At 58.4% G+C, this 23,404-nt stretch overlaps 2 protein-coding genes across 3 annotated transcripts; both read left to right on the forward strand.

The window, feature by feature from the left end:
- The first annotated feature begins 208 nt into the window (after positions 1 to 208).
- Positions 209 to 13,270, forward strand: PELO (pelota mRNA surveillance and ribosome rescue factor). 2 transcript variants are annotated; one of them, XM_072132236.1, is made up of 13 exons: positions 209 to 362; positions 2,730 to 2,822; positions 2,895 to 3,045; positions 3,128 to 3,218; positions 3,302 to 3,465; positions 11,301 to 11,361; positions 11,789 to 11,950; positions 12,043 to 12,089; positions 12,166 to 12,239; positions 12,509 to 12,580; positions 12,714 to 12,788; positions 12,876 to 12,907; positions 12,995 to 13,270. In XM_072132236.1, exons 1-13 carry the CDS (start codon positions 322 to 324, stop codon positions 13,081 to 13,083), a joined length of 1,152 nt encoding a protein of 383 aa, XP_071988337.1. In that variant the 5' UTR covers positions 209 to 321; the 3' UTR covers positions 13,084 to 13,270. The 2 variants fall into 2 exon arrangements, with proteins under 2 accessions (XP_071988337.1, XP_071988338.1); XM_072132237.1 differs by having other exon boundaries at positions 257 to 362; positions 2,734 to 2,822.
- A 142-nt stretch (positions 13,271 to 13,412) lies between these two features.
- Positions 13,413 to 22,977, forward strand: LOC140110497 (kremen protein 2-like). Its single transcript, XM_072132235.1, has 10 exons — positions 13,413 to 17,624; positions 17,731 to 17,825; positions 18,837 to 19,005; positions 19,172 to 19,263; positions 19,342 to 19,466; positions 19,889 to 20,042; positions 20,120 to 20,452; positions 20,523 to 20,633; positions 21,259 to 21,322; positions 22,552 to 22,977. Exons 2-10 carry the CDS (start codon positions 17,768 to 17,770, stop codon positions 22,691 to 22,693), a joined length of 1,248 nt encoding a protein of 415 aa, XP_071988336.1. The 5' UTR covers positions 13,413 to 17,624; positions 17,731 to 17,767; the 3' UTR covers positions 22,694 to 22,977.
- The last annotated feature ends 427 nt before the right edge of the window (positions 22,978 to 23,404 follow it).

Here is a 23,404-nt window from a genome sequence, read left to right on the forward strand (position 1 = left end):
GTCTGCAGATTTGTAGAGAGGGCAAGGTGAAATACTCTGCAGGATATATCACTGTTCTGCAGATCTGTAAGGCGGGCAGGGTGCAATGCTCTGCAGGATCTCCTCCATTTTACCAGTAGATAATATGGCGCCGACAGAAACATCTTGCCCTTTGACCCAATGTAAGGCTCATGTGACCGGACGTGCACTCGACGACATTTTGCTACACCTCTTATTCTAACACATGCGGAATATGCAGTGTCGGGTGCACAAAAATGGCGGAGAGAAACTTCCGGTCCGGGCCCTGAGGAGTCTACGGAGAGCGAAGAGGAGGAAGAGAAGATGAAGCTCATCAGCAGAGACATCGAGAAGGACAACACCGGGTGCGGGCTCAGTACTACTCCCCCAATCCTCCTCCCCCTGTGCTCAGTACTACTCCCCCAATCCTCCTCCCCCTGTGCTCAGTACTACTCCCCCAATCATCCTCCTGTGCTCAGTACTACTCCCCAAATCCTCCTCCCCCTGTGCTCAGTACTACTCCCCCAATCATTCTCCTGTGCTCAGTACTACTCCCCCAATCCTCCTCCCCCTGTGCTCAGCACTACTCCCCCGCTCCTCCTCCCCCTGTGCTCAGTACTACTCCCCCAATCCTCCTCCCCCTGTGCTCAGTACTACTCCCCCGCTCCTCCTCCCCTGTGCTCAGCACTACTCCCCCGCTCCTCCTCCCCCTGTGCTCAGTACTACTCCCCCAATCCTCCTCCCCCTGTGCTCAGTATTACTCCCCCGCTCCTCCTCCCCTGTGCTCAGTACTACTCCCCCAATCCTCCTCCTCCTGTGCTCAGTACTACTCCCCCGCTCCTCCTCCTCCTGTGCTCAGTACTACTCCCCCCGCTCCTCCTCCTCCTGTGCTCAGCACTACTCCCCCGCTCCTCCTCCCCCTGTGCTCAGCACTACTCCCCAGCTCCTCCTCCCCCTGTGCTCAGCACTACTCCCCCGCTCCTCCTCCCCCTGTGCTCAGCACTACTCCCCCGCTCCTCCTCCTCCTGTGCTCAGCACTACTCCCCCGCTCCTCCTCCCCCTGTGCTCAGTACTACTCCCCAGCTCCTCCTCCCCCTGTGCTCAGCACTACTCCCCAGCTCCTCCTCCCCCTGTGCTCAGTACTACTCCCCCGCTCCTCCTCCCCCGGTGCTCAGTACTACTCCCCCGCTCCTCCTCCCCCTGTGCTCAGTACTACTCCCCCGCTCCTCCTCCCCCTGTGCTCAGTACTACTCCCCCGCTCCTCCTCCCCCTGTGCTCAGCACTACTCCCCAGCTCCTCCTCCCCCTGTGCTCAGCACTACTCCCCCGCTCCTCCTCCCCCTGTGCTCAGTACTACTCCCCCAATCCTCCTCCCCCTGTGCTCAGCACTACTCCCCCAATCCTCCTCCCCCTGTGCTCAGTACTACTCCCCAGCTCCTCCTCCCCCTGTGCTCAGCACTACTCCCCAGCTCCTCCTCCCCCTGTGCTCAGTACTACTCCCCCGCTCCTCCTCCCCCGGTGCTCAGTACTACTCCCCCGCTCCTCCTCCCCCTGTGCTCAGTACTACTCCCCCGCTCCTCCTCCCCCTGTGCTCAGTACTACTCCCCCGCTCCTCCTCCCCCTGTGCTCAGCACTACTCCCCAGCTCCTCCTCCCCCTGTGCTCAGCACTACTCCCCAGCTCCTCCTCCCCCTGTGCTCAGCACTACTCCCCAGCTCCTCCTCCCCCTGTGCTCAGTACTACTCCCCCGCTCCTCCTCCCCCTGTGCTCAGTACTACTCCCCCGCTCCTCCTCCTCCTGTGCTCAGTACTACTCCCCCAATCCTCCTCCCCCTGTGCTCAGCACTACTCCCCCAATCCTCCTCCCCCTGTGCTCAGTACTACTCCCCAGCTCCTCCTCCCCCTGTGCTCAGCACTACTCCCCAGCTCCTCCTCCCCCTGTGCTCAGCACTACTCCCCAGCTCCTCCTCCCCCTGTGCTCAGTACTACTCCCCCGCTCCTCCTCCCCCTGTGCTCAGCACTACTCCCCAGCTCCTCCTCCCCCTGTGCTCAGTACTACTCCCCCGCTCCTCCTCCTCCTGTGCTCAGTACTACTCCCCCAATCCTCCTCCCCCTGTGCTCAGCACTACTCCCCCAATCCTCCTCCCCCTGTGCTCAGCACTACTCCCCCAATCCTCCTCCCCCTGTGCTCAGTACTACTCCCCAGCTCCTCCTCCCCCTGTGCTCAGCACTACTCCCCAGCTCCTCCTCCCCCTGTGCTCAGCACTACTCCCCCGCTCCTCCTCCCCCTGTGCTCAGTACTACTCCCCCGCTCCTCCTCCCCCTGTGCTCAGCACTACTCCCCAGCTCCTCCTCCCCCTGTGCTCAGTACTACTCCCCCGCTCCTCCTCCCCCTGTGCTCAGTACTACTCCCCCAATCCTCCTCCCCCTGTGCTCAGTACTACTCCCCCGCTCCTCCTCCCCCTGTGCTCAGCACTACTCCCCAGCTCCTCCTCCCCCTGTGCTCAGTACTACTCCCCCGCTCCTCCTCCCCCTGTGCTCAGTACTACTCCCCCAATCCTCCTCCCCCTGTGCTCAGTACTACTCCCCCGCTCCTCCTCCCCCTGTGCTCAGTACTACTCCCCCGCTCCTCCTCCTCCTGTGCTCAGTACTACTTCCCTGCTCCTCCTCCCCCTGTGCTCAGTACTACTCCCCTGCTCCTCCCCCTTCTCTGATCCGTTCTGTGGTTGTCGTAGTCAGGTGACGCTGGTTCCGGAGGAGGCGGAGGACATGTGGCACACATATAATCTCTTACAAGTGGGTGACAGTCTGCGGGCGTCCACCATCAGGTGCGGGTGCGGGTTATGAGGGGATGGGTGGGTGGTCATGTGACAGTGGGTGATGGGGGTCATTCTCTGCAGGAAGGTGCAGACGGAGTCGGCCACGGGCAGTGTGGGCAGCAACCGCATCCGGACCACCCTGACCATCTGCGTGGAGAACATTGACTTTGACTCCCAGGCGTGCCAGCTGCGGGTCAAGGGGATCAACATCCAGGAGAACCAGTATGTCAAGGTAACCGCCCACATAGCCCCGGCACCGCCCACATAGCCCCCCACCGGAACTCCCACGACTCCTCTTCTTGCTCTCTCCTCAGATGGGCGCTTATCACACCATAGAGCTGGAGCTCAACCGTAAATTCACCCTGGCCAAGAAGCAGTGGGACAGCATAGTACTGGAGCGGATAGGTAGGTGCTGTGCCATGGGGGAGGGACCTCTTCCTGGCAGGTGTGGCTTCTGATGTCTGGCGGGTGTGGCTTCTGTCTTAAAGAACAAGCTTGTGACCCTGCATTCAGCGCTGATGTGGCGGCAGTTGTCATGCAGGAAGGTCTCGCCCACATCTGCCTCGTCACGCCCAGTATGACCTTACTGCGTGCCAAGATAGAGACCAGCATCCCACGAAAGAGGCGGGGCAACTGCTCCCAACACGAGAAGGTCCCGAGACTCTACATGCCTGACCTCCTCTCAAACTTTACTGTGTTCTGTGACCTCCTCCATCTCCCCAGCTCCGCTGTCCTCTCTGCGGCCTCCTCCAGCTCCCCGGCTCCGCTGTCCTCTCTGTGCTGCTTCCTCCATCTCCCCGGCTCCTCTGTCCTCTCTGTTCCGCCTCCTCCAGCTCCCCGGCTCCTCTGTCCTCTCTGTTCCGCCTCCTTCATCTTCCCGGCTCCTCTGTCCTCTCTGTTCCGCCTCCTACAGCTCCCCGGCTCCTCTGTCCTCTCTGTTCCGCCTCCTACAGCTCCCCGGCTCCTCTGTCCTCTCTGTTCCGCCTCCTCCAGCTCCCCGGCTCCTCTGTCCTGCCTCCTCCAGCTCCCCGGCTCCTCTGTCCTGCCTCCTCCAGCTCCCCGGCTCCTCTGTCCTGCCTCCTCCAGCTCCCCGGCTCCTCTGTCCTGCCTCCTCCAGCTCCCCGGCTCCTCTGTCCTGCCTCCTCCAGCTCCCCGGCTCCTCTGTCCTGCCTCCTCCAGCTCCCCGGCTCCTCTGTCCTGCCTCCTCCAGCTCCCCGGCTCCTCTGTCCTGCCTCCTCCAGCTCCCCGGCTCCTCTGTCCTGCCTCCTCCAGCTCCCCGGCTCCTCTGTCCTGCCTCCTCCAGCTCCCCGGCTCCTCTGTCCTGCCTCCTCCAGCTCCCCGGCTCCTCTGTCCTGCCTCCTCCAGCTCCCCGGCTCCTCTGTCCTGCCTCCTCCAGCTCCCCGGCTCCTCTGTCCTGCCTCCTCCAGCTCCCCGGCTCCTCTGTCCTGCCTCCTCCAGCTCCCCGGCTCCTCTGTCCTGCCTCCTCCAGCTCCCCGGCTCCTCTGTCCTGCCTCCTCCAGCTCCCCGGCTCCTCTGTCCTGCCTCCTCCAGCTCCCCGGCTCCTCTGTCCTGCCTCCTCCAGCTCCCCGGCTCCTCTGTCCTGCCTCCTCCAGCTCCCCGGCTCCTCTGTGCCGCCTCCTCCAGCTCCCCGGCTCCTCTGTGCCGCCTCCTCCAGCTCCCCGGCTCCTCTGTGCCGCCTCCTCCAGCTCCCCGGCTCCTCTGTGCCGCCTCCTCCAGCTCCCCGGCTCCTCTGTGCCGCCTCCTCCAGCTCCCCGGCTCCTCTGTGCCGCCTCCTCCAGCTCCCCGGCTCCTCTGTGCCGCCTCCTCCAGCTCCCCGGCTCCTCTGTGCCGCCTCCTCCAGCTCCCCGGCTCCTCTGTGCCGCCTCCTCCAGCTCCCCGGCTCCTCTGTGCCGCCTCCTCCAGCTCCCCGGCTCCTCTGTGCCGCCTCCTCCAGCTCCCCGGCTCCTCTGTGCCGCCTCCTCCAGCTCCCCGGCTCCTCTGTGCCGCCTCCTCCAGCTCCCCGGCTCCTCTGTGCCGCCTCCTCCAGCTCCCCGGCTCCTCTGTGCCGCCTCCTCCAGCTCCCCGGCTCCTCTGTGCCGCCTCCTCCAGCTCCCCGGCTCCTCTGTGCCGCCTCCTCCAGCTCCCCGGCTCCTCTGTGCCGCCTCCTCCAGCTCCCCGGCTCCTCTGTGCCGCCTCCTCCAGCTCCCCGGCTCCTCTGTGCCGCCTCCTCCAGCTCCCCGGCTCCTCTGTGCCGCCTCCTCCAGCTCCCCGGCTCCTCTGTGCCGCCTCCTCCAGCTCCCCGGCTCCTCTGTGCCGCCTCCTCCAGCTCCCCGGCTCCTCTGTGCCGCCTCCTCCAGCTCCCCGGCTCCTCTGTGCCGCCTCCTCCAGCTCCCCGGCTCCTCTGTGCCGCCTCCTCCAGCTCCCCGGCTCCTCTGTGCCGCCTCCTCCAGCTCCCCGGCTCCTCTGTGCCGCCTCCTCCAGCTCCCCGGCTCCTCTGTGCCGCCTCCTCCAGCTCCCCGGCTCCTCTGTGCCGCCTCCTCCAGCTCCCCGGCTCCTCTGTGCCGCCTCCTCCAGCTCCCCGGCTCCTCTGTGCCGCCTCCTCCAGCTCCCCGGCTCCTCTGTGCCGCCTCCTCCAGCTCCCCGGCTCCTCTGTGCCGCCTCCTCCAGCTCCCCGGCTCCTCTGTGCCGCCTCCTCCAGCTCCCCGGCTCCTCTGTGCCGCCTCCTCCAGCTCCCCGGCTCCTCTGTGCCGCCTCCTCCAGCTCCCCGGCTCCTCTGTGCCGCCTCCTCCAGCTCCCCGGCTCCTCTGTGCCGCCTCCTCCAGCTCCCCGGCTCCTCTGTGCCGCCTCCTCCAGCTCCCCGGCTCCTCTGTGCCGCCTCCTCCAGCTCCCCGGCTCCTCTGTGCCGCCTCCTCCAGCTCCCCGGCTCCTCTGTGCCGCCTCCTCCAGCTCCCCGGCTCCTCTGTTGTGCCGCCTCCTCCAGCTCCCCGGCTCCTCTGTCCTCTCTGTGCCGCCTCCTCCAGCTCCCCGGCTCCTCTGTCCTCTCTGTGCCGCCTCCTCCAGCTCCCCGGCTCCTCTGTCCTCTCTGTGCCGCCTCCTCCAGCTCCCCGGCTCCTCTGTCCTCTCTGTGCCGCCTCCTCCAGCTCCCCGGCTCCTCTGTCCTCTCTGTGCCGCCTCCTCCAGCTCCCCGGCTCCTCTGTCCTCTCTGTGCCGCCTCCTCCAGCTCCCCGGCTCCTCTGTCCTCTCTGTGCCGCCTCCTCCAGCTCCCCGGCTCCTCTGTCCTCTCTGTGCCGCCTCCTCCAGCTCCCCGGCTCCTCTGTCCTCTCTGTGCCGCCTCCTCCAGCTCCCCGGCTCCTCTGTCCTCTCTGTGCCGCCTCCTCCAGCTCCCCGGCTCCTCTGTCCTCTCTGTGCCGCCTCCTCCAGCTCCCCGGCTCCTCTGTCCTCTCTGTGCCGCCTCCTCCAGCTCCCCGGCTCCTCTGTCCTCTCTGTGCCGCCTCCTCCAGCTCCCCGGCTCCTCTGTCCTCTCTGTGCCGCCTCCTCCAGCTCCCCGGCTCCTCTGTCCTCTCTGTGCCGCCTCCTCCAGCTCCCCGGCTCCTCTGTCCTCTCTGTGCCGCCTCCTCCAGCTCCCCGGCTCCTCTGTCCTCTCTGTGCCGCCTCCTCCAGCTCCCCGGCTCCTCTGTCCTCTCTGTGCCGCCTCCTCCAGCTCCCCGGCTCCTCTGTCCTCTCTGTGCCGCCTCCTCCAGCTCCCCGGCTCCTCTGTCCTCTCTGTGCCGCCTCCTCCAGCTCCCCGGCTCCTCTGTCCTCTCTGTGCCGCCTCCTCCAGCTCCCCGGCTCCTCTGTCCTCTCTGTGCCGCCTCCTCCAGCTCCCCGGCTCCTCTGTCCTCTCTGTGCCGCCTCCTCCAGCTCCCCGGCTCCTCTGTCCTCTCTGTGCCGCCTCCTCCAGCTCCCCGGCTCCTCTGTCCTCTCTGTGCCGCCTCCTCCAGCTCCCCGGCTCCTCTGTCCTCTCTGTGCCGCCTCCTCCAGCTCCCCGGCTCCTCTGTCCTCTCTGTGCCGCCTCCTCCAGCTCCCCGGCTCCTCTGTCCTCTCTGTGCCGCCTCCTCCAGCTCCCCGGCTCCTCTGTCCTCTCTGTGCCGCCTCCTCCAGCTCCCCGGCTCCTCTGTCCTCTCTGTGCCGCCTCCTCCAGCTCCCCGGCTCCTCTGTCCTCTCTGTGCCGCCTCCTCCAGCTCCCCGGCTCCTCTGTCCTCTCTGTGCCGCCTCCTCCAGCTCCCCGGCTCCTCTGTCCTCTCTGTGCCGCCTCCTCCAGCTCCCCGGCTCCTCTGTCCTCTCTGTGCCGCCTCCTCCAGCTCCCCGGCTCCTCTGTCCTCTCTGTGCCGCCTCCTCCAGCTCCCCGGCTCCTCTGTCCTCTCTGTGCCGCCTCCTCCAGCTCCCCGGCTCCTCTGTCCTCTCTGTGCCGCCTCCTCCAGCTCCCCGGCTCCTCTGTCCTCTCTGTGCCGCCTCCTCCAGCTCCCCGGCTCCTCTGTCCTCTCTGTGCCGCCTCCTCCAGCTCCCCGGCTCCTCTGTCCTCTCTGTGCCGCCTCCTCCAGCTCCCCGGCTCCTCTGTCCTCTCTGTGCCGCCTCCTCCAGCTCCCCGGCTCCTCTGTCCTCTCTGTGCCGCCTCCTCCAGCTCCCCGGCTCCTCTGTCCTCTCTGTGCCGCCTCCTCCAGCTCCCCGGCTCCTCTGTCCTCTCTGTGCCGCCTCCTCCAGCTCCCCGGCTCCTCTGTCCTCTCTGTGCCGCCTCCTCCAGCTCCCCGGCTCCTCTGTCCTCTCTGTGCCGCCTCCTCCAGCTCCCCGGCTCCTCTGTCCTCTCTGTGCCGCCTCCTCCAGCTCCCCGGCTCCTCTGTCCTCTCTGTGCCGCCTCCTCCAGCTCCCCGGCTCCTCTGTCCTCTCTGTGCCGCCTCCTCCAGCTCCCCGGCTCCTCTGTCCTCTCTGTGCCGCCTCCTCCAGCTCCCCGGCTCCTCTGTCCTCTCTGTGCCGCCTCCTCCAGCTCCCCGGCTCCTCTGTCCTCTCTGTGCCGCCTCCTCCAGCTCCCCGGCTCCTCTGTCCTCTCTGTGCCGCCTCCTCCAGCTCCCCGGCTCCTCTGTCCTCTCTGTGCCGCCTCCTCCAGCTCCCCGGCTCCTCTGTCCTCTCTGTGCCGCCTCCTCCAGCTCCCCGGCTCCTCTGTCCTCTCTGTGCCGCCTCCTCCAGCTCCCCGGCTCCTCTGTCCTCTCTGTGCCGCCTCCTCCAGCTCCCCGGCTCCTCTGTCCTCTCTGTGCCGCCTCCTCCAGCTCCCCGGCTCCTCTGTCCTCTCTGTGCCGCCTCCTCCAGCTCCCCGGCTCCTCTGTCCTCTCTGTGCCGCCTCCTCCAGCTCCCCGGCTCCTCTGTCCTCTCTGTGCCGCCTCCTCCAGCTCCCCGGCTCCTCTGTCCTCTCTGTGCCGCCTCCTCCAGCTCCCCGGCTCCTCTGTCCTCTCTGTGCCGCCTCCTCCAGCTCCCCGGCTCCTCTGTCCTCTCTGTGCCGCCTCCTCCAGCTCCCCGGCTCCTCTGTCCTCTCTGTGCCGCCTCCTCCAGCTCCCCGGCTCCTCTGTCCTCTCTGTGCCGCCTCCTCCAGCTCCCCGGCTCCTCTGTCCTCTCTGTGCCGCCTCCTCCAGCTCCCCGGCTCCTCTGTCCTCTCTGTGCCGCCTCCTCCAGCTCCCCGGCTCCTCTGTCCTCTCTGTGCCGCCTCCTCCAGCTCCCCGGCTCCTCTGTCCTCTCTGTGCCGCCTCCTCCAGCTCCCCGGCTCCTCTGTCCTCTCTGTGCCGCCTCCTCCAGCTCCCCGGCTCCTCTGTCCTCTCTGTGCCGCCTCCTCCAGCTCCCCGGCTCCTCTGTCCTCTCTGTGCCGCCTCCTCCAGCTCCCCGGCTCCTCTGTCCTCTCTGTGCCGCCTCCTCCAGCTCCCCGGCTCCTCTGTCCTCTCTGTGCCGCCTCCTCCAGCTCCCCGGCTCCTCTGTCCTCTCTGTGCCGCCTCCTCCAGCTCCCCGGCTCCTCTGTCCTCTCTGTGCCGCCTCCTCCAGCTCCCCGGCTCCTCTGTCCTCTCTGTGCCGCCTCCTCCAGCTCCCCGGCTCCTCTGTCCTCTCTGTGCCGCCTCCTCCAGCTCCCCGGCTCCTCTGTCCTCTCTGTGCCGCCTCCTCCAGCTCCCCGGCTCCTCTGTCCTCTCTGTGCCGCCTCCTCCAGCTCCCCGGCTCCTCTGTCCTCTCTGTGCCGCCTCCTCCAGCTCCCCGGCTCCTCTGTCCTCTCTGTGCCGCCTCCTCCAGCTCCCCGGCTCCTCTGTCCTCTCTGTGCCGCCTCCTCCAGCTCCCCGGCTCCTCTGTCCTCTCTGTGCCGCCTCCTCCAGCTCCCCGGCTCCTCTGTCCTCTCTGTGCCGCCTCCTCCAGCTCCCCGGCTCCTCTGTCCTCTCTGTGCCGCCTCCTCCAGCTCCCCGGCTCCTCTGTCCTCTCTGTGCCGCCTCCTCCAGCTCCCCGGCTCCTCTGTCCTCTCTGTGCCGCCTCCTCCAGCTCCCCGGCTCCTCTGTCCTCTCTGTGCCGCCTCCTCCAGCTCCCCGGCTCCTCTGTCCTCTCTGTGCCGCCTCCTCCAGCTCCCCGGCTCCTCTGTCCTCTCTGTGCCGCCTCCTCCAGCTCCCCGGCTCCTCTGTCCTCTCTGTGCCGCCTCCTCCAGCTCCCCGGCTCCTCTGTCCTCTCTGTGCCGCCTCCTCCAGCTCCCCGGCTCCTCTGTCCTCTCTGTGCCGCCTCCTCCAGCTCCCCGGCTCCTCGGTCCTCTCTGTGCCGCCTCCTCCAGCTCCCCGGCTCCTCGGTCCTCTCTGTGCCGCCTCCTCCAGCTCCCCGGCTCCTCGGTCCTCTCTGTGCCGCCTCCTCCAGCTCCCCGGCTCCTCGGTCCTCTCTGTGCCGCCTCCTCCAGCTCCCCGGCTCCTCGGTCCTCTCTGTGCCGCCTCCTCCAGCTCCCCGGCTCCTCGGTCCTCTCTGTGCCGCCTCCTCCAGCTCCCCGGCTCCTCGGTCCTCTCTGTGCCGCCTCCTCCAGCTCCCCGGCTCCTCGGTCCTCTCTGTGCCGCCTCCTCCAGCTCCCCGGCTCCTCGGTCCTCTCTGTGCCGCCTCCTCCAGCTCCCCGGCTCCTCGGTCCTCTCTGTGCCGCCTCCTCCAGCTCCCCGGCTCCTCGGTCCTCTCTGTGCCGCCTCCTCCAGCTCCCCGGCTCCTCGGTCCTCTCTGTGCCGCCTCCTCCAGCTCCCCGGCTCCTCGGTCCTCTCTGTGCCGCCTCCTCCAGCTCCCCGGCTCCTCGGTCCTCTCTGTGCCGCCTCCTCCAGCTCCCCGGCTCCTCGGTCCTCTCTGTGCCGCCTCCTCCAGCTCCCCGGCTCCTCGGTCCTCTCTGTGCCGCCTCCTCCAGCTCCCCGGCTCCTCTGTCCTCTCTGTGCCGCCTCCTCCAGCTCCCCGGCTCCTCTGTCCTCTCTGTGCCGCCTCCTCCAGCTCCCCGGCTCCTCTGTCCTCTCTGTGCCGCCTCCTCCAGCTCCCCGGCTCCTCTGTCCTCTCTGTGCCGCCTCCTCCAGCTCCCCGGCTCCTCTGTCCTCTCTGTGCCGCCTCCTCCAGCTCCCCGGCTCCTCTGTCCTCTCTGTGCCGCCTCCTCCAGCTCCCCGGCTCCTCTGTCCTCTCTGTGCCGCCTCCTCCAGCTCCCCGGCTCCTCTGTCCTCTCTGTGCCGCCTCCTCCAGCTCCCCGGCTCCTCTGTCCTCTCTGTGCCGCCTCCTCCAGCTCCCCGGCTCCTCTGTCCTCTCTGTGCCGCCTCCTCCAGCTCCCCGGCTCCTCTGTCCTCTCTGTGCCGCCTCCTCCAGCTCCCCGGCTCCTCTGTCCTCTCTGTGCCGCCTCCTCCAGCTCCCCGGCTCCTCTGTCCTCTCTGTGCCGCCTCCTCCAGCTCCCCGGCTCCTCTGTCCTCTCTGTGCCGCCTCCTCCAGCTCCCCGGCTCCTCTGTCCTCTCTGTGCCGCCTCCTCCAGCTCCCCGGCTCCTCTGTCCTCTCTGTGCCGCCTCCTCCAGCTCCCCGGCTCCTCTGTCCTCTCTGTGCCGCCTCCTCCAGCTCCCCGGCTCCTCTGTCCTCTCTGTGCCGCCTCCTCCAGCTCCCCGGCTCCTCTGTCCTCTCTGTGCCGCCTCCTCCAGCTCCCCGGCTCCTCTGTCCTCTCTGTGCCGCCTCCTCCAGCTCCCCGGCTCCTCTGTCCTCTCTGTGCCGCCTCCTCCAGCTCCCCGGCTCCTCTGTCCTCTCTGTGCCGCCTCCTCCAGCTCCCCGGCTCCTCTGTCCTCTCTGTGCCGCCTCCTCCAGCTCCCCGGCTCCTCTGTCCTCTCTGTGCCGCCTCCTCCAGCTCCCCGGCTCCTCGGTCCTCTCTGTGCCGCCTCCTCCAGCTCCCCGGCTCCTCGGTCCTCTCTGTGCGGCCTTCATTGGCTCAGTCTTGTCCTCCATCTCTTGCAGGCTGTGGAGAAGTTCTATGAGCAGGTGATGCAGGGAATCATACGGCACATTAACTTTGAGGGTGAGTGCAGTTCTGGGCTGTTATATTGAGGGGGCAACGTGATCTACTCTTGTGATGCATAGCTTTGTTTTTGGTGTAGGGGAGGCTGTGTAGCGCCTTCTTTTAGGGGTACATCTTCCTGGTGCCGGTCTCTCTGGCTGTCTCTTTTAGGGGGGGAGGAGGACGTTTTTCTTGTGTCAGCCTCCCTGGCTGTGTCTTGTGGGTGTACGTCTCTTTGGTGCTAGTCTCTCTAGCTGTCTCATGAGGGGTACGTCTCTCCGTCTGTTACTTGGGGGATTCGTTTCTCCAGTTGTCTCTTGGGAGGTGCGACTTCCTCCATCTCCCGGCTCCTCTGTTCTCTCTGCGCGGCCTCCCCCGTCCCCTCTGCGCGGCCTCCTCCGTCTTTCCGGTGCTGATCTCTCTGAGCCCCCTCTGTTTCCCCCGGCAGTGGTGAAGGTGGTCCTGGTGGCCTCCCCGGGGTTCGTTCGTGAGCAGTTCTGTGAGTTCCTCTTTCTCCGCGCTGTGAAACAAGATCTCAAGACAATTCTGGAAAACCGTGGAAAGTTCCTGCAGGTGCACAGCTCGTCCGGACACAAGTACTCGCTGACAGGTAATGGATTCCCCGGCCCCCCACCTGTGGTCATGGACATGGTGTCTCCTCAGAGCAGAGGTTCTAGATGATTGGTTCTGTTGTTGTTGCAGAGGTTCTGTGTGATCCGGCTGTCACCTCCCGCCTTGCAGACACTAAGGTGAGTGGCTCCTGTATGAGGCGCGAGGTTCTGCTCCCCCACCAGCACTCACCCTGTCACTTACTGCTTGTTTCAGGCAGCCAGTGAGATCAAGGCGCTTGGAGATTTCTACAAGATGCTCCAACATGAGCCGGACCGAGCCTTCTACGGGTGAGTTCTCTGCTTGTGGCCCCAGAGTGCCCCCTGTCCTGCTGTCACCCCGCCAGCCGTGCAGGTCCCATCCTGACACATGTTTCTGCTTCCCTCGGGTTATCAGCCGCTTCTTCACCTGCAGATCCTTATCGTTGGCTCCACACCCTCCTTCCTGGCACCCACCCTGCCCCGCAGGAACAACTGCCATGGCAGCACTACTACTCCCATCCTGCTCTCACCCTGTACAGATGCTCCACTCATTCCCATTCTTGTATTGTCTCTTCTAGGATTAAGCAGGTGGAGCGGGCGAACGAAGCCCTGGCCATTGACACCCTGTTGGTGACTGATGAGCTCTTCAGGTACCGCTACAACTCGTGCCGCCCTGCACCCAGTGCGGCCCCCTGCTCTCTGTGCCTGCTCCCTGTGGCGGGCCCCCGCCGCCTGCTCCGTGTGGCGTCTTATTGTTGGCTCATGTTTTGCCTCTTTCTGTAGGCATCAGGATGTGGCTACCCGCACTCGCTATGTTAAACTTGTGGACAGTGTTAGGGAGAATGGAGGAGTGGTGAGGTAAGGTGGGGGTGGGGGTACAATTTGGTGACTGCTCCATTGTCAGATTCTTATTGGGTTTTTTTTGTATTTTTCTTCTTTCTTCAGAATTTTCTCAAGTTTACACGTTTCTGGAGAACGTAAGTGGTGGGGCGGGGCTTACAGCAGAGGGGCGGGGCAAAGATGGGTCAGTCTTCCCTGTTGATTAATTGGATTTTCTTCTTTAGAACTGAATCAGCTCACAGGGGTGGCGGCTATTTTGAGGTTTCCCGTGGCGGATCTGTCGGAAGATGAATCCAGCTCTGGAGAAGACTAGACCCAGCGCTCCCTGATTCTGGAGCAGGACACATGGAGACCGTCCTGTCAGTAACTGATGACTATTTATTGAACTGGTGGTCCTCCATGGAGCGGGGGCAGAGTCTGGCGGTTACTATTATATATGTAGCTGAGGACTCGGAGTCGTCCCTGATTATGATGATGGAATAAATCTCCTGGTGCCTGCACCTGCCGTGACTCCGCCCGTGGGCGGGGCTTGTGTTATTATTATTATACATGTAGAATGATATGACCCTATGGACCTGCCCATCTGTCCCGTCATTGGGGTCAGTATCGGGCCAGCGGAGCCGAGCAGGTTCTGTTACTGTAACTGCGGGTGGCAGAGGACGTGTGAGGAGGCGCTGACCTCATCCTCCGCATTCAGTAACACACTCTATATGGTTCTGGCGTCTCCATAACGGCCTGTACAATAAATCTGAAGAAATATCGGACCTGTTATGGTGAACGCAATAAAACAAGAACCTGAAAAAGACGAATTTTCAAGTCCCTTCACAAACAATTTTTCTACAAAGTGATCAGAAAAACCAGAAGAACAACTCAACCAATAAACCCTCGAGCCGTTCTGTGGACTGAAGAGTAAAACAGATTCTCTCTACATTAGTTTTTATTCAGTAAAATTGAGCAGTTTTTTAAAAATCAAAGAGAATAAACACGTTTTCATGGTGGGGTGAACAGTGAGGAGTCCAGACTGGAACTGACGATTTTCTTCTACCCAGAAACCTGTAACTTTTTGGGCCAAATTGAATGTGTGGTGAACAAGAAGCGGCTCCCGTATCGCCCGTCCCTGGGAAACCTTTAAAGGGTTAACAAGCTGCATAAAAACCTCTTACATTCACTTGGAAGCCGAGTTGTCCAATGTTTTGGCAATTTTCATGAAAATGTGAAAAATCACACCCAAAATTCTGAGCCTCGTCACATCCTAGAAGAATGCGAGGACACATAAACATTAAGCAGATATTAGGGAAGTTTTTTGGGTGCTATCACTGTCGGGCGAGCAGAACATTTTAAACTTTGAAAAAAATGTTAAAATTTTTTTGAAAATCGCCAAAACCCGTATTTCTAGGGACCGGCCCAACTTTCAAATGACTGTGAGAGGCCAAAATAATAGCAAAACTAGTAAATGACCCCATGATGGAAGCTGCACCCCGCAACATACGAAAAAACTCTTGTAACAAATTTGTTAACCCTTGCGGTCTACAATTTTTGGACAATACGTTCATTTTGGGTGGAAAATTAAACATTCACAATGGATTAAATGAAAAAAAGTTCGATCCCCAATTTCTCCCCAATATATGGGCACGTAGGGACTTATTTTTGTGCACTTTTCTGGTACATACTTTTGGGGTTTCGATACAATACAACTTTATTGATCCCTTTGAGAAATTGCTTTGTCTACAAATCATTGGAGCCAGGAGTATACAATACAAATCCATGGAAACACCGAATCATTAATGCGGAGGGTGGGAGGATGAACAGGAGGGGTGTCGCTGGTAACACTAGTCTGGGGGGAGCTGCTGGTATTGTTGTATATTTCCATAGCGAGTTATAAAATCTCTCCGTATGGCCATTGATTTGGCGCTGGTACATTGGTAGAGTGGGGGGAACTTGTTGATGCATCTTTCCTGACAGACCCAGGGAGGCCGACAGCGCCTTGAGCCCTCTTAATAAGTTTTTATTCTCCTCCCTTCTTGACAAAGAATCGCAGACTCGTGATCGAGGACTCGTACAACATTCTCAGGATCTTGCCACATACATTGAAGGACCGGAGTTTCCCGAGATTCCTTAGTTTTTCCTTCGAGGTTATTGTCTTCACCTCATACTACAGATGAGCTGATGGTGCCCCTATAGGGCTTGACGTCACCGTCCTTAATGGCTGAGTTATGGCTGAAGTCAGATGTGTAAAGAGGAATGGTGCTAGGACAGTGCCCTGAGGTGCGCCTCACCGGTGTACGAGTTATTCGTTAGATAGTCATGTGTCCAGTTGACAATAGAGGGCTGTAGGTTGAGGTGGGTCATTTTGCCCCTCATCAATTCTCGGTCTATGGTTTTCCTGGAGAAGTCAAAGGTTATTCTTACAATATTACCTTTATGTTCCAGACGGGAGAAGGTCCTATGTAGAAGGTCCAGCACCGCGTCATCCCCACCCATTTTGTTGTTGTGTAATGGGTCAAGTCCAGGGGCGTAACTTGAGGGGGTGCAGAGGTTGTGGTTGCACCAGGGCCCAAGAGGTTTAGGGGGCCCTTCTGTTGTCACTTTCCCATATGAGAAGACTATTATTATAAACCATACATTATAGTCAGGGGCCTGGCACAGACTTTGCATGGGGGCCCATCAGCTTCTAGTTACGCCACTAGTCAAGTCTGCCCTTCACGGCCTCCTACATGTGAGACTGGAGAATTCTCTCAAAGGATTTCATTCTGTGGGATGTGAGTGCAATCCGGCGGAAATACTTGTAGTTGTTTTTTTGCAGTCTCCTGGTGTAGGCTATAGCTGAACATATCGGTCAGTGCAGGGCTTAGCTCGTTTGCACAGGTTTTTAGTAGCCGTGGACAGATTCCATCAGGCCCCACAGCCTTGTTGGGTTTGAGCCCGGATAGGGCCCTTCTAACTAGCTCCACAGGAACCCTCAGCCACATATTTCCATAGGTGTTAGCTCCATCGGTTGGTGTAGGTAGAAGTGTAGTGGATGGGTGGCCAAACATAGCTGTGTAAACCGGGAAGCCATCCGAGAATCGATTCCTACCATGGACCCTATGCACCCATTCCTCACTCAGGTTTAGTTCCCTCCCAGTGACCTCCTTCATGTTGTTATTTGCAAGTTTTTCCTCTAGTTCTTTACCATACTCTCCATTGCTCTTCAGTATTTTTGTTCTTTGCTTTGTGTTGCTTTATCCTTGTGTCTGAAGGCTTCCTATTTCTTCAGTAACTTAAGATCCTTGGTTTGTTGTTCGGGAAGCAGCGTATGACTTCCTCTGGGCAGAACTTCATGTAGTCGCTGAAGCTATCTGCCCATTCATTTATATCCTCTGGCTGAAGCGCTCCAGTCAGTCGGGCTGAGGTTTGCCCTGAATTCTTCTAATTTTTCGTCAGACCATCTGCGTATGAGTTTAGATTTGGTTTTCCTACAACAATGTTATGGTCAGCGTTGCTAAGGGGAGGGGGCAGTATCTTAATCTCAGATGCATCCTCAACGTTTGCAGATACCAGATGTAGAATATTCTCATTCCTAGTCACCTCAACATATTGATAGAAGAGGCAACGTGTGCTGGGATACCCTGCAACTAATCTACACCATGCAGTAGGATAATTAGTAACGTGTTGATGATGTCAGTAGAGGTCCTGCAACTTTTAGTTGCTGTTTTGTCTTGTTTTTGGGCATATCAATGCAAAGCACCTCTGTCGTGTGATTTTTATGTAAATAAGTCTACAGCCGTGTTCTCGGCATTCTGCGTGCTCTCTATACAGGGGTGCAGCGGGTCAGTGAGGTACCGGTACTAACACTGCACTAGTCCTGACGGTCTACAGAGGAAGTGGATGTGTCCGGTGCAATCACCATGCTGTGGATGATGTTCAGGAGGGATGGAGTAGATGCTCACTGCTGGGTCCAGGAGCATCTACAATACAGATAGACACTTTCTGTGGTAGATACAGAGTCTGTTATGTCGACTGTGCTGTAGAAATAATTACATTCAGAGACACCCGCCTGAAGGTAGAGATGAGACACAACTTCCTACAGGTGGAGAGGACAGGTACAGACACGAGTCCCCTGCAGCTGCTGCACTCACTATAAGAACGGCTGACTCACCAGGAAGCAAGCACTCTCCACACTGGGGTCTCTCGCTGGAACTCTCCACACTGGGGTCTCTTGCTGGAACTCTTCACACTGGGGTCTCTTGCTGGAACTCTTCACACTGGGGTCTCTTGCTGGAACTCTTCACACTGGGGTCTCTCGCTGGAACTCTCCACACTGGGGTTTCTCGCTGGAACTCTCCACACTGGGGTCTCTAACTGGAACTCTCCACACCTGGGTCTCTCGCTGGAACTCTCCACACTGGGGTCTCTAACTGGAACTCTCCACACCTGGGTCTCTCGCTGGAACTCTCCACACTGGGGTCTCTAACTGGAACTCTCCACACCTGGGTCTCTCGCTGGAACTCTCCACACTGGGGTCTCTTGCTGGAACTCTCCACACTGCGGTCTCTAGCTGACACTCTCCACACTGGGGTCTCTCGCAAGCAGTCTACACACTGGGATCTCTTGCTGGAACTCTCCACACTGGGGTCTCTAGCTGGAACTCTCCACACTGGGGTCTCTAGCTGGAACTCTCCATACTGGGGTCTCTAGCTGGAACTCTCCACACTGGGGTCTCTGCCGGCAGTCTACACACTGGGGTCTCTCGCCGGCAGTCTACACACTGGGATCTCTCATTGGCAGTCTCCATATCGGGACTCCCATTGATGGTCTCCAGGCTGGGGTCACTCATTGGTGTCTCCTCAGTGGGGTCTTTTGAACCATCCACAGGTAAGTTTCTCCAGTTTGGGGAGATATTTCTCTTTACAGTCTGCCTGGTCTAGGGGTTTTCTTGACACTGCTCCAGTCTGATTGTTCTTTGGGATGTCTCTCGCAGGAGGCTGTCTGGGATCTTCTACTTTACACCTTGGAAGATGCTCTTATTCCTTTTGGGATTGGTGGTTCCTGTCCTGTCGGAGCCTTTTATGCCAGGTGTGTCACATGAATGGGTTAATATGTTTACATGTATGTATGTCTTGTTCCTGCCTCAGGGGTCTTGGCGTGTTGAGGCAGCTGCTCCTCCTGCCTGGGACCCCTTTGAAGTGAGGTTTGTGCTGGGACATGAGGGGTTCTCCAGGTTGGGACAGACTCCTCTCTCTTTGAAGTTTGACGAAGAGGGAAATTCACCAGGAAAGATGAGCCGCTGCTGGGCCAGAGAGCTGACACTCTATTACCAGTCAGGATCTTCCCTAGGGAACACTTCTTGCAGGAATGATAAGGATGATAAAAAGCTAAATGAGGGACAAAGCTTAAAGAGGAAACCTGGGGTCTGGTGCCGCCGATTGAAGCCTTGGCTGATGTAATAAAATCATTGCAGACTCCGGGCACCGCATAGGTGGAGGACCCTCCATGTGCTGTTGGAGGCTGCTGTATATTATGTGTGATCACAGGCACTGTGTAGGCGGAGGACCCTCCATGTGCTGCAGGAGGCTGCTGTATATTATGTGTGATCACAGGCACCGTGTAGGCGGAGGACCCTCCATGTTCTGGAGGAGGCTGCTGTATATTATGTGTGATCACAGGCACCGTGTAGGCGGAGGACCCTCCATGTTCTGGAGGAGGCTGCTGTATATTATGTGTGATCACAGGCACCGTGTAGGCGGAGGACCCTCCATGTTCTGGAGGAGGCTGCTGTATATTATGTGTGATCACAGGCACCGTGTAGGCGGAGGACCCTCCATGTTCTGGAGGAGGCTGCTGTATATTATGTGTGATCACAGGCACCGTGTAGGCGGAGGACCCTCCATGTTCTGGAGGAGGCTGCTGTATATTATGTGATCACAGGCACCATGTAGAGGGAGGACCCTCCATGTGCTGCAGGAGGCTGCTGTATATTATGTGTGATCACAGGCACCGTGTAGGAGGAGGACCCTTGTGTTTTCAGAGGACTATCTTGCTCTAGTCTCTGCTCTGCTGTGTTGATGACTTCATCTTCTTCTTCAGAGTTGTCAGAATGTTACACAGTAAATGGGAGAGATTATCGGGGTTCGGTGAACCACGCTGGAGCAGAAAGAATACAATGTCTATACTGGAACCAGACCTTCCATCACCGATACAACACACAGTCTGACCCCTCTGGGGAGCTTGGGCTGGGAAACCACAATTATTGCAGGTATGATAGTGGCCCCACCAATCCAGGGTTTATATAATGATCTGATCCTTATTCCAAACATACAGCACCAGAACCAAGCTGACTACATAGGGCAGCAGCCAGTTACCAGTGTAGTACAGCTTCCAGAACATTGGCCTGCACTTTTTAACATGTCCTATTTCTACAGGAATCCGGACTCTGATGTCCAACCGTGGTGTTATGTATCCGAGACAGAAGAAGGAATCTACTGGAAGTACTGCGATATCCCATCATGCCACAGTATGTGCAAAGATTTGTGTGCCGCTCCAGCATACACTGGAGAGAATTAAGGGTTTATTGGAGTGTTTCCATTTTCAGTGCCAGGCTATGTTGGCTGTTTTGTGGACCAGGGCTCTCCTCCAGCCCTCAGCGGGGCAAGTGGAACATCGAAAAAACTCACTATCCAAACCTGCCTCCAGTTCTGCCGTAGGAAAGGCCACGAGGTATCAAAAAACCCAACTCCTCATCTACAGTCCTGAGAATTAATAGAGTGGATTATGATCATTTTTTAGACACGCCCTTGCCATGTCCTCCTCTCGCCCTTGCCGTGTCCTCCTCTCGCCCTTGCCGTGTCCTCCTCTCGCCCTTGCCGTGTCCTCCTCTCGCCCTTGCCGTGTCCTCCTCTCGCCCTTGCCGTGTCCTCCTCTCGCCCTTGCCGTGTGCTCCTCTCGCCCTTGCCGTGTCCCCTTCTTGCCCTTGCCGTGTCCTCCTCTCGCCCTTGCCGTGTCCTCCTCTCGCCCTTGCCGTGTCCTCCTCTCGCCCTTGCCGTGTCCTCCTCTCGCCCTGGCCGTGTCCACCTCTCGCCCTGGCCGTGTCCTCCTCTCGCTCATACTTTTAATAGTGTTGTGCCTTTTTATCCTGGCAGTACGCAGGACTAGAAGCTGGCTATGCTTGCTTCTGTGGCAGTTCCTTGGAAGTGGCCAATCTACAGATGGTCAGTAGTTCTCAGTGTGACCAAGTCTGTTTTGGAAGGACCAATGAACTTTGTGGTGGTGACGGAAAGCTCAGTGTGTACAGTGGTGAGTGTGTAGACACCTGGAGTGACACCATTACGTACTGTACCCACATGACATGTTCTCTTGTTTTTCTTCTATAGTATGGGTTGGGACATGTCACGGAAACTTCTCCTCTACCCTTGGGGTTCTCTACTCTCCAGATTTCCCAGATGAATACAGTGCGGACAGTTCATGTTTGTGGAACATACTCATCCCTGGCAGTGCTTCCATACAGATACAGTTTCAGTCCTTTCACATCACAGATCCTAATGATTTTCTTGAAGTGAAGGATGGGCGAAGTGGAAACTTGCTTCTTCACATTCAAGGGGGTCTAGAACCTCCAAACGTTTTCACCTTTCAGACAGACCATCTTCAGATAACATTCCTATCTGACCATGAGCTTGGTGGTCCAGGATTCGTGATATTGTTCAGAGGTGAGTCCGTGGCGATATAAGTTGCAGACAGAGTGCTGCTTGCACATGTGTAATGCCTTCTGTGTTTCAGGTCTGGTAACCTTGGGATCATCTGTGGCTCCGTATTCTGGGACAAGTTCTTCTGTTGAAGACAAAATTGTACCATCGCAAAGAAGAAGTGAACAGCATGGCTCCAGAAATGGTGAGTGGTGGAGGGCACAGTAGATTTCTGCAGGAGCTACGGCTAAGGACAAAATCAGTGGTGGCTGTTCGGATGCCCTGATGCTGGGGGAGATGGAGGGGACACTGCTCGGTCCTCTATATTTAGTACAGATAGCTGACACAGTGGGGCAGTGTCCTCCTTACCCGGTCCATTCGCGATCCAGCGGCGCGTTCTCTGCGCTGGATTCGGGTCCGGCCGGGATTCATTAAGGTAGTTCCTCCGCCGTCCACCAGGTGGCGCTGCTGCGCTGAAAAGCATCGGAATGCACTGGAGTTCACCGAGCCGAGTGAAGGTAAGTGCAAGCTCTGCAACAGATTTTTTGTTTTAAATGCAGCGGCTTTTCCGAATCAGTCGGTTTTTCGTTCGGCCACGCCCCCCGATTTCCGTCGCATGCATGCCAGCACCGATTGGCCACAATCCGATCGCGTGCGCCAAAATCCCGGGGCAATTCAGGGAAAATCTGCGCAAACCGTAAATATTCGGGTAACACGTCGGGAAAACGCGAATCCCTTAGTAAATGACCCCCAGAGTGTTTCTCATGGGCGCTAACTTTCTCTAGACCTGTGTAAATTCTAACCACCGAATGTCTCGTTCTTCATCACAGCTTGGCTTCTCCTGGCCGTGGGCTCATCTGTTCTGATACTTGGCATTGGATATTTGATGTGGAGGTAAGATGATTGATGCTGATTATTGTGAGATTACAATAAAGGTTTGGATGTGATCAGTTCTGATCAGGCAGAACAATTTCAGGATGGACTGTGAGGGATAGGATGCCTGATGTGGCGCCATCTTATAGCAATTTCTCTTGGTATTTCCAGTATGGACTGATCATCTATCCTTAAGATTAACTGTAAAGTTATTGACAAAAACTCGTTTTAGCGCAGCTGGCGAGAGACTTTGACAAGACTTCCAGTGATACCTGTATCCTGCTGCTGCTTCTTCCTATCCTGAGATATAGGGAGAATAGATATATGAGGTTTCTGTAATATCCTCTCCGCTTCTCCTGGAGTGGGCGGGGCTTCTTGGCTGTGACATCACCTAGGGGCAGTGAGGTCTGAGCAATGAGGGCATTCACATGAACGTGCACAAACTGCTCAGCCAATCAGGACACAGAATCAGTGTTACTGCTTGTATAGAGATCTAGTGCAGAGCGAGGGAGACACAAAACACTGGATCCATGCATCACACAGTAATCTACTACATCCTAAAGAGAAAGATATATTACACCATGTCCTACTACACCATAAAACACCAGGAATAAGAGGAACACATGGCGGCATCACACTATCTGTACATGCATACACACACATATATATGTATATACACACAGTGAGGGGCGTGGCAGTAGCACATGAATTTTCAAACATCAGAACAATTGATCAGATTTGCCTGATATACATACAAATTTTTTTTACTATATCCAAACTTTCAAACACAAACAGCCCTGCTACATTCCATTGGATGTAATTGGATGAGATGAAGCATGTGATCAGTCACATGCCTTTGACATCACTGCAGGTCAGATATTATCCTGCTACTGATGCTGAGAGTGCATGTGCTAGTGACTCCTCCCAACAACAACACCCACCCTCCTCTGTCTAGCTACAGATTCCCATGGCAACCAAGCAAACAAAGACAGCCAGAGAGAGAAGGTACTACTAGTTTCCAGCCTGCAGAGAGTAAATGAGTGTAATATAGAGCATTGCGTATTTTGCCTTTGTGCAGAACTAGGCAAGAGTTTTTATACTTTACAGCTGTACTCTAGGATAAGGTCTCTCACCTCTTCTAAGGTCACGTCCTGTCGTTCCCCTTTTGATCATGTGGTTCTCGGCAGCACAATGTGGAGTAAATGCGGCTGGTAGAGTCTGACTTCTCCTTCCAATGTTGTCTACCCCAGGTACCTCCCGTGTGGTCGATGTTCTCCTCTGTTGGGACCGAGCTCCAGTACCTTTTACTGCTCCATGCTATTCAGGCACCAGAAACCTCCGAGCGGAGACCTCGCCACTGTTAACCAGTCTTCCATGAAGTCTCTGCTCTAGTGGAGTTGGACCCTCAAACCAAGCGAGCGAGCGTATTCAAAGGCCCATGTGGACGTGTGAACTACAAATCCACGTTTCAGAGCTATAGAAGTGGAGGGAGCGCTGGCCGCCCTCTCCCCCGCCAGGACTGACTGCTGTGCGGCCCGATAGCAGAGGACAGGACTCCACCGGAGGTCCGGACTGCAGGACATCCTATACTCATCCCATGTGGCCCCGTCTTATGACGTGTGACATTTCAGTGAATGTTTTCATAAAATACATCTCTATATTATGCCACAAAGTGATGTGAATCCTTTACTGACATCTTCTCCAGAGCTGCACTCACTGTGCCGCACTCACATCAAGAGCCCCACCAGAGGTGACACATATTACAGGAGATTCATGTGGGGTCATGTGCTGCAGAATGAGGGCCCAGGAGACCCTCATTACTGTGACCTCCAAATGCAGAGTGGCACAAGCCTCATGTATGCCAGGGCTCAGCCGCTACAGGAGAGTCACATGCCCAAGGTTTAGTCAGCTGGGAGGAGCCAGTAATCATCCTTAGGGAAGTGGTCACATATCTTCCAAGTTTCCTAACAAAGAAAGAGGGGCAAATTAAATTAGAGCGGAGGGGGCGAGAGCGGAGGTGAAGAGTGCGGAGGAGCGGTGCAGGGGCAGTGAGCAGAGGGGAGGTGCGGGGGCAGTGAGCAGAGGGGAGGTGCGGGGGCAGTG

The sequence above is a fragment of the Engystomops pustulosus genome, unplaced genomic scaffold (genome assembly GCF_040894005.1).
Source record: "Engystomops pustulosus unplaced genomic scaffold, aEngPut4.maternal MAT_SCAFFOLD_290, whole genome shotgun sequence".
Lineage (NCBI taxonomy): Eukaryota > Metazoa > Chordata > Amphibia > Anura > Leptodactylidae > Engystomops > Engystomops pustulosus.

Coding starts and splice junctions, on each gene's coding strand:
- PELO (XM_072132236.1), top strand. CDS start 322: ATGAAGCTCATCAGCAGAGACATCGAGAAGGACAACACCGG. Junction 363..2,729: donor ATCGAGAAGGACAACACCGG/GTGCGGGCTCAG, acceptor TGGTTGTCGTAG/TCAGGTGACGCTGGTTCCGG. Junction 12,090..12,165: donor CCCGCCTTGCAGACACTAAG/GTGAGTGGCTCC, acceptor TGCTTGTTTCAG/GCAGCCAGTGAGATCAAGGC.
- LOC140110497 (XM_072132235.1), top strand. CDS start 17,768: ATGCTCTTATTCCTTTTGGGATTGGTGGTTCCTGTCCTGTCGGAGCCT. Junction 20,634..21,258: donor ACAGCATGGCTCCAGAAATG/GTGAGTGGTGGA, acceptor TCTTCATCACAG/CTTGGCTTCTCCTGGCCGTG. Junction 21,323..22,551: donor ATTGGATATTTGATGTGGAG/GTAAGATGATTG, acceptor TGTCTACCCCAG/GTACCTCCCGTGTGGTCGAT.